The 9,125-nt window shown below is 38.8% G+C and overlaps 2 protein-coding genes across 2 annotated transcripts; one reads left to right on the top strand and one right to left on the bottom strand.

Moving 5' to 3' along the window:
• Positions 1–1,331: 1,331 nt before the first annotated feature.
• On the top strand, positions 1,332–2,370 carry LOC122068144 (putative F-box protein PP2-B12; the record flags this gene model as incomplete). Its single annotated transcript, XM_042632012.1, is given in 4 exon segments — positions 1,332–1,518; positions 1,521–1,597; positions 1,690–1,802; positions 1,926–2,370. Coding segments are annotated over 4 exon segments (822 nt in total), but the record flags the coding sequence as incomplete, so codon positions are not given.
• Positions 2,371–6,675: 4,305 nt separating this feature from the next.
• On the bottom strand, positions 6,676–8,193 carry LOC122068143. The gene is made up of 2 exons (XM_042632011.1): positions 7,839–8,193; positions 6,676–7,232 (listed from the first exon to the last, which is right to left on the bottom strand). The coding sequence occupies exons 1-2, from the start codon at positions 8,191–8,193 to the stop codon at positions 6,676–6,678; spliced, it is 912 nt and encodes a 303-aa protein (XP_042487945.1).
• Between the last annotated feature and the right edge of the window lie 932 nt (positions 8,194–9,125).

Raw genomic sequence — 9,125 nt, 5'->3', positions numbered from 1 at the left:
ATATGGCCACGGTTATTTATAACCGCGGCAATTGGTAGGTATGTATGGCCACATTTTGTATAACCGTGGCTATAGACCATATCAATTGCCACGGTTCTAAAGAACCGTGGTAAGTGTTCTACATATGGCCGCGGTTTATAACAAACGTGACTATTGATTTCTCTATAGCCACAGTTTTGTTAAACCGTGGTTAATGATATACAAATGGTCACACTCTCTAAAATCTGCGGCAATAGAGCCTATTTAGCCGTGGTCCTCGGCAACCGCGGCCATAGGCCCCCGCCCAAGTGCGGTTTTTGCCCACTTTTTTTGTAGTGAATTTAGGTCTAGAAAAACTCAGACATGACTCGTAGATGATCATTCGAGAGCAAGATTTTAAAATTCAGGATCGATCTAGGAATTTGTTTCAACCAATATTGATTGGTATCAAATTGATATCGGTCAAGGTGGGATTATATCAGACGAATCTATCTTTTTTTTTTCTAAAGGTCTTTTGAACCATTTTGCCCTAATGTCAGAGTGCATTGATATCAAATTGGCCAATCTGATCAGTTTTTAAAATATGTTCGAGAGCAATTACTTGGAAATTGCAAAAATCTTGTGCATGGGAAAGCAAAGAGGAGAGGAAGAAGAGAGAGTCTTTCGGGAGATTAGTTGAAGGAGAGAAAGTTAATTTCCTATTTGGTACAAAGTAGATTGAATTAATTATTATAAAACAAGGAGAGAGAGAGAGAGAGAGAGAGAGAGAAAATAAATAAAAATAAATTAGAAAAAACAATTGATAAGACTCCTTAGGGGCATGCATCCATCGAGTCTCATGACACAGGCATGGCATAAGGAAACCATGGTTGAAGAGTATATCCTTCCCATCCGGCTGGAGATGATCCAAACTCCTAATTAGACATTATTGAGAGTTTTTTATTTTTATTTTTCTTTCATTAGAAGAGCTAACTAACAACATTTGGGATGCTCCATTTCTATTTACAACAGAAGATATATGTTGAGATGGACAAGGAAAGGGACATTATAGGTTTTCATAAGTATATGATTGATTGTCTTCTTTATGGGTCGTCCATTCTGCTGATAACAATGCCAAACGTGAAGAGGAAAACCCCAGTTCCATAGATTTTTTTTATAAGACTTCTGTTAGAGCTCACCATGCACTCTTAATTTTTTTAATATAATTATATTGTTGACCTTAACACCCCCCAAAAAAAAAAAGGGCTAACTGACAACAGCGAGGGGAAGCCATTCTTCTTTTCCAGATGACCCAAGAGAGCGACTGAGAGAGACTGCGAAGAGCAAGAAGAAGAAGAAAAAAAGGAGAAAAGGAGCAAGGGAGTACCTTCGATGTGTACGTCCTCCCCGAAGGTTGTATTTCGAAGATTCTATCCCTCACATCTCCTCTAGATGCTTGCAGGTCGTCGGTTGTCTCTTCCATTTGTCGTTCGGTAGCTGATTCTGACTATGTGTGGGAGAGGTTCTTACCCTCCGATATCCACCAGATTCTCTCCTCATCGTCGGTTGTCTCTTTTCTGAGAAGGAGCTCTTTCTCTATCTCTGCGATAATCCCCTTCTCATCGACACAGGCACTAAGGTAAAACCACATCACCTTCCCCTCCTTCAATGGAGATTGAATAGTTAAGAGATAACTCTACACACGCCAATGCTTTTCTTATGTTATTGCAGACCTTCGCATTGGATAAACGCAGTGGGAAGAAGTGTAATATGATTGCAGCAAAAGAGCTTTCCATTATCTGGGGTGATATACCAGAATACTGGAAATGGAGACCCCACCCGAATCCAGGTTCTCTCTCTTTCTGAGTCTCATACAAGAACCTTTCACATACGATGCTTGATCCACACTTAGAATCTTCTCTCTAGCCGATTCTTGTAATAACCTCAATCATGATTCATCTTTGCATGTACAGGTTTTCAGAGGTGGCTGAGCTGTTGTTGGTGTATTGGCTTGAAATTCGTGGCAAGATGGAGACACGACTGCTGTCTCCAAACGCAAGGTACGGAGCTTACCTGGTGCTCAAGTTCAGAGACGTGTACCAAAGATCATGCACACTTGCAGAAGTCTCAGTCAAATTGGGTAGTGGTACTGGTGGTGCTGAAGAGGGAGAAGTGAAGTCTGTCTCTTTATATCCTGTGAACCTGGAGGAAGCACTGGGGGATCTAGGACCAGAGGTTGAATTACCTGAGGAAAGAGAGGATGGATGGATGGAGATAGAGATGGGTGAGTTCTTCAATGAAAGAGGTGAGGATGGGGAGGTGGAGATGAGTCTCATGGTGGTCAAGATTCTTAACTGGAAGTCTGGTCTCATCATCCAAGGCATTGAGCTCAGGCCCAAAGAGAACCTATGATTTAGTGAAAATACCCAAAAGCCTGGGCCAAAAATTAAAAATTTTCTTCGGTCACTAATCGGAATGGTCAAATTGGCCTTTTCATCTAAATGTTAGCATACCCACACATTTCAATTTCATGCGAACAATTTATGACTTGGGGAAAAAACCTAAATGGAGTATGAAGAATCAAAAGTAATAATCCAAGTATTTTATTTTTAAATGAAATTGGACTCAAGCCCATCCAGTCCACTTTGGATCATTTACTCGAGTAACCCATTTTACAACTGACGACCCCATCATGAGTCATGACTTTGGGATAATTTGGTGAGATTTCAATTTCACAAATTAATATTGTATTGATTTCATGAAATAATCAATAAATAGATTTTTGTTAAGGAATAGAAATCGTTTTGATAGCATCATTCTAAAATATTTCAAGAATAAAAAATTTATCTGATAGTTTAATTTATGAGAATAGATTCTCTATCGTTATTCGAGAGAGGGTAGTGGTGGAGAGGCAACGGCGGGACTGAGAAGGAAGTGGTAGTGATGGTGATGTAGTGGCAAAATAGAGTAGTTTTCCTTTTTCTTTTTTCCTTTTTTCCTTTTTTTAACATATAAAATGACACATTTACCCTTATTATTAACACATTCATTAAAGTAGAATATACTCGAAAATGCTTTCAATTTCAAAATTGAAATAGGTCCTTAGCGATTTCACTGTTTTAGATGAAACTGATTTCAATTCTCATAAATAAGATGAAAAAATCATACCACTCACAATAATTTCAATTTGTGACTCCATGAAATTAAAATTAAAAATCGTATCAAATCAACACTTCCACTGATGCTTTGTGATTTTAATATTAAACATTGGGCTCCAATAATAATAATAATAATAATAATAATAATAATAATAATAATAATAATAATAATAAAAAAAAGGACAATGTGATTGCAACTTCGTCGTGCGGCCCTTGCCTTGCATGTAAACACATGGCTGAGAGTGCATTTAGGGGCATGAAAAAGAATAAAGTTTTATGATTTTACAAGGATAAGCAATAATTTCACACCCTCCTATATCTAGATGTAGGGTCCATGCGGCCACATAACGTTTGAAAAAAAAAAGAAAAAAAAAAAAGGGAGAAAGACCTCTGCCAGTTTGGCTTAGAAAACACTCGTGCACGTAGCCAATGGGAGAGTTTGCAGTAGCATCTTCAACGTATAGGGTAAGAGCAGTGTGGTCTTTTTGTGTCTGCTTGTGTCCAAGCTTAGGCAACACCAAATTGGGAGAAAGGAAACCCTGCACATAAACTAATTCCAAGTTTGGATTTTATTCCCAAAAAAGAATATGGGGCATTTACCATCACTTCCAGAGTAGGGAATATTCATGTACGTGAATGTACATGAACGATTCTAGTCCATGGATACGACATATATTTTCTCTCTTCTCATTTAATAGATGCTATATCCACGGACCAAGATCATTCACGTACATTCACGTACGTGAATATTCACTTTCTCGTCCTACAGTTACCTTATATATACTGAAGCTCCCCTACCTCCAACATTTTTTTTCTGGTACTCCGTTATATTCAAACTTTTACATTTTCACCTCGTTTTCTCTTTTTGAATGCCCAAATAACCTCTCCTTTTCACTTGTAACCTACTAAACTCTTTTCAAACTGATTAGTTTAAAACATGCTTTAATTTTACTCAGCCAAGGAAGCTTATTTGATTCAAACATTGCTTTGTTAGTTGTGTAACGCCCCCAAATCCGGGTAAGATATGGGTGCAGGTCCTCGCGGGCCACCGTTAAATAATGACATAATCTTACAATTCTTTTACCCAAACACATATACGCAGCGGAAACTAATCTGAAAACATATCAAAATTTCTACAATAGAAGCTAAGTCATCATACTTATAACTTCATTACACATTAACAGTCTTAATATGTCTATATCTATCAAATACATTAAACATACTGTAATCCATTGTAAAGTTATTACAACAATCTTTCAAAAAGTCTAGCAAAGTCTGGAATAGTTATATCTTCAGATTATTCCTTGGAGGAAGGAAAATCAGCACCTCTATCACCAAATACACATTTTGCACAACGACATGGCACATGTTCTGGCTCTGTAAAATAGTTATATATCATGGGATAAGCTCAACTAGCTTAGTGAGGAAAACATAATCATATCATGAAGTAAAACATGCATGACTAAAGAAACATCATACAAATCACGTGCTACTTTTGTCAATGCATAAATCTGAAAATATAATATAATTGATCATACATATACTGACATGCATGGCATTCAAAATCAAATAATTATCAACCTCAACGTTATCCTTTTTCCTCTTTAACCTATCTTTTCTTTCTTAATCTTTTTCTGATTCTTTTACCTTTACTTGCTTACTTTTGGGTAGGATGTTTTCCCTCAACGTCTCGCCCTTGTCTTGCTCTTGAGCTCAAAGGATTTGGGTCGTGTCTTGAGAATTCATCCCACAAGCTCCTCTCTCAACGCCTCACCCTTTTCTTGCTTTTTAGCTTAAAGGATCTGGGTCGTGTCTTGAGAGTGTATCTTTAATCTTTTCTTTTATTTTTTTTTTATTCTTTGTTGTCTTGCTTACCAACTTCAGCATACAGTTGTCACAGTCAATTTCAATATTTGGGTGGAGCGGGATATTGATGGAGCCCTTATTGGTCCTCCCCTGACTGTCCCATACCAGCAGAGTGGGCATTAAACGACCCCATTATCCTTCCTAGTTCCTCTGTTGGAAAGGACTTTGACAACTTTTAGCTTCGGTCCATTTTACGCCTTAATTTTATCTTATGTCTATCATGCCTCACACTTATAAAGAAAATCATGAAAACAATATTTTGATACATATAAAAATATAAAACAGATCTTAGAGTCAATAACATACATATATATACTGTAAATGACAAAAATTATACTAAACAAAGTTGATTTAAAAATACCAAAATAGGGGAGGAGAAGCCAAAACCTCAGTTGGACAGTAGCAAGCCGTGAGGTTGGGCTGCAACTTGGCCTTGCAGCAGCTTCCTCTCCCAACTCACTTCTCTCTCTCTCTCTCTCTCTCTCTCTTCTTCTCTTTCTTTTAAAACTCATGTAACCATGGAAGAACTAAGGTTTGAAAAGCTAAAAACCTCACCTCCACTTCCTCTTTCTTTTCTCAAATTTCAATTGAGAAGCTCTTCCTCCACCAAAATCGTTGGAGTACTTCTCTCCTTCTCCTTTCCTCCACTTTCTTTACCTGAATTTGAGAAAATCACAGCCACCTCAATAGTCCATCTCCCTCTTAACTCACTTCTTTCCTTTCCCTTCTTTTCTTTCCTTTCTTTCTTATTGAAAGATTTGTATCCACACCCTCCCTTTACAAACAAACTTCTACTATCCCTTTCCCTTTCTCTCTCCACCTATCCCTTTTTCATGTCCATATCTCTCTCTCTCTCTCTCCATCCATATCTCTCTCTCTCTCTCTCTCCATCCATCACTCTCACACATGTCCCTCCATCTCTCTCTCTATCTCTCTCTCTCTCTCTCTCTCTCTCTTAGTATGTGAGCATTCCTCCCCCTTTCTCTTCTCTTATCTTCTTCTTTTCTTGATTGTCTTCTTTGTCTCTTAGCTAACAAATTAGGAAGGTGAGTTAATGGTGAAAGGATTGGTAGGTCCCACCCAACTTTATCTCACTCTTCCTCTCCTTTTTTTCTCCACCGACAATAGACAAGCCCCCCCTTTTCTACAATGAAATTAATATTTATATATTATATTACTTCCTTTTGTGCAATATCATACATACATGCCATCCCATCTCCAAAAGTCTCTCATCTTAACTCCCCTTTGTCTTTTTTTGTCCTATTTTCAAACCATTCCAACTACTATCTTGTTTGTTCCCATTAATGACATTGATATCTATAATTGCATATAAAACTATTATATATATATATATATATATACTACCATCACAAACATGTAAATTGGAAATAGGGAGGGGTATTACACAATGGTTTGGATTAGGTCCCTAAGCTAAATCACATAAGATTTTTGCAAAAGAAAATAGAAAACCCATTTAAATTGGAAATAGGGAGGGGTATTACATTCCTCCCCCCTTATAAAAACTTCGTCCTCGAAATTTGTACGTACCTCAATTGTCAAAAAGATGTGGGTAATTGGACTGCATGTCCTCTTCTCACTCCCATGATGCCTCTTGAATTGTGTGATTCTTCCAAAGCACCTTCATATAGGAGATCGTCCGATTACGAAGTACTTGTCGTTTACTTTCCAAAATCTATATAGGTACTTCTTCATAAGACAAATCCTCCTTTAACTGTAGAGGTACATATCCTAGCACATGGGAAGGGTCTGTTACATACTTTTTGAGCATAGATACATGAAATACGTTGTGCATACTAGATAAGGCAGGTGGTAATGTAACTCGATAAGCCACTTTCCCAATCCTATCTAGGATTTCAAACGGTCCCACATATCTAGGGCTCAACTTGCCCTTTTTCCCAAACCTCATGACTCCCTTCATAGGTGACACCATGAGAAATATCATATCTCTCACCTCAAATTCTAGAGTCTTCCTTTCGATATCTGCATAGCTTTTCTGTCGACTCTGGGCTGTCTTGATCCTCTTCTGAATCAACTCGACCTTATCACGGGTCCTTTGTAAAATCTCTGGTGCTAACAACCTCCTTTCTCCTACCTCATCCCAACATATTGGAGATCTACACTTCCTACCATAAAGAGCCTCATATGGTGCCATACCAATGGTGGCCTGATAACTATTGTTATATGCAAACTCCACCATTGGTAGGTGATCACCCCAGTTGCCCTTAAGGTCTATAATGCAAGCCCTCAACATATCTTCTAAAATTTGAATGGTCCTCTCTGTTTTTCCATCTGTCTACGGATGAAAAGTTGTGCTAAAGTCAAGTTGAGTGTCCATGGCTTTTTGCAAACTTTGCCAAAAACGTGAAGTGAACCTAGGATCTATGTCTGACACTATAGTAACTGGCACTCCATGTAACCTGATTATCTCATCTATATACAATTGGGCCAATTTGTCTAATGAATAATTCATCTTAATGGGTAAAAAATGAGCTGACTTGGTCAACCTATCAATAATGACCCATATAGCCTCATGCCCTCTGGAAGTTCTCGGCAATGCTGTAACAAAATCCATAGATATTTGCTTCCACTTCCACTCAGGAATGGGTAAAGGCTACAAGAGTCCTGATGGTCTCTGATGCTCTGCCTTCACTTGTTGACAGGTTAGGCATCTTTGTATGTACTCTGCAATCTCTCTCTTCATGTTATTCCACCAATAAACCTCCTTAAGATCGCGATACATCTTGGTACCACCTGGATGTACAGCGTAGGGTGAGGAGTGTGCCTCACTTAGGATGAGCTATTTCACGTCGGTGTCATTTGGAAAACATAACCTACCTCGGAATCTCAAAGTCCCATCAATGGACACAGAAAAATCTGGCTTCTTGCCTTCTTGAACTTCCTTCCTAATTCTCTCTAAGGACATATCATTCCCTTGCACAGACTTGATCCTGTCAATCAATGTTGGTTGTACTGTCAAAGCTGCCATCAAGGATGTGGTATTTTTCACTATAATCTCTAGGTCAAGACTCCGTATATCCTCTAGTAGGTGTGGCTGACTAGTTAGAAGTGCTGCTGAAATCCCCTGAGACTTCCTACTCAATGCGTTAGCTACCACATTTGCCTTGCCTGGGTGGTAGCTAATGGTACAGTCATAGTCTTTCATCAATTCCAACCACCTTCTTTGCCTCATATTTAATTCTTTTTGCGTGAAGATGTATTTTAGACTTTTGTGGTCAGTGAAGATCTCACACTTCTCCCCATATAGGTAGTGCCTCCAAATCTTCAAGGCATGCACCACTGTTGCAAGCTCGAAATCATGTGTTGGATAGTTCTGCTCATACAACTTCAACTGTTGAGAGGCATAATGTAATGCCCCGCTTCTTAAACCCGGTCTAATTTCGCGATTGAACCGGTTTAACCATGCAGGAACCGAGCCAGAGGGAATCAGAGTAGGTTCCTTATGGGCTATGATGGCACAGGTGACCTTAAACACCGGCTGGCCCGACAAGTCCGAGCCAGTGCCAGAAGAGACGGGAGTGCCCAAACCGTGTACGTGCACCTACCATAAGGCTATGTACGGATAAAACAGGTATTATATCCATATTTTAAGGTATATACGTATGCTACATGGTATGCTTGGGGTGGGGTTCGCGCCGAGGTCCGAACCCGGTCAAAATCCCAAGTTTTGACTCTCAGGTGGGTAGGACAGGTGGGTACACCCACCCACCTGAGTGACCCATCCAACACTATTCACTTAATTAGGAATAGTATATAAGGCTTTATGTTTTCTTTTCTTTCCATTTATTACCCTCGTACGTTTGGTGAGAAAAGTAAAGAGGAGAGAGAAAAGAAAGGGAAGAAGAAAGGAAGAGGAAGAAAGGAAGGATTTCAGTGGCGCCGAAGCTCGATCTTGCCATTCCGGTGCCGGGAGAGTAATCTTCAACTCTATATCTACAGTTGGAGGTAAGAAAAGTTGGGTTTTATGAACATTCACCATACCCAAGCTTTAAACCCTTGATTCGAGTATGGTTTCTTGAGATCTTGTAAATACCCTTTGAAATGATGAATCTAAGGTTTAATAGATGATTTATGTGTTGATCTTGAAGGATTTGAAGAGATATT

Source organism: Macadamia integrifolia, unplaced genomic scaffold (assembly GCF_013358625.1).
Source record: "Macadamia integrifolia cultivar HAES 741 unplaced genomic scaffold, SCU_Mint_v3 scaffold3444, whole genome shotgun sequence".
Taxonomy (NCBI): Eukaryota; Viridiplantae; Streptophyta; class Magnoliopsida; order Proteales; family Proteaceae; genus Macadamia; species Macadamia integrifolia.
Note: the sequence above shows the minus strand (reverse complement) of the source record. Positions and strands in the feature narration are given on the sequence as shown.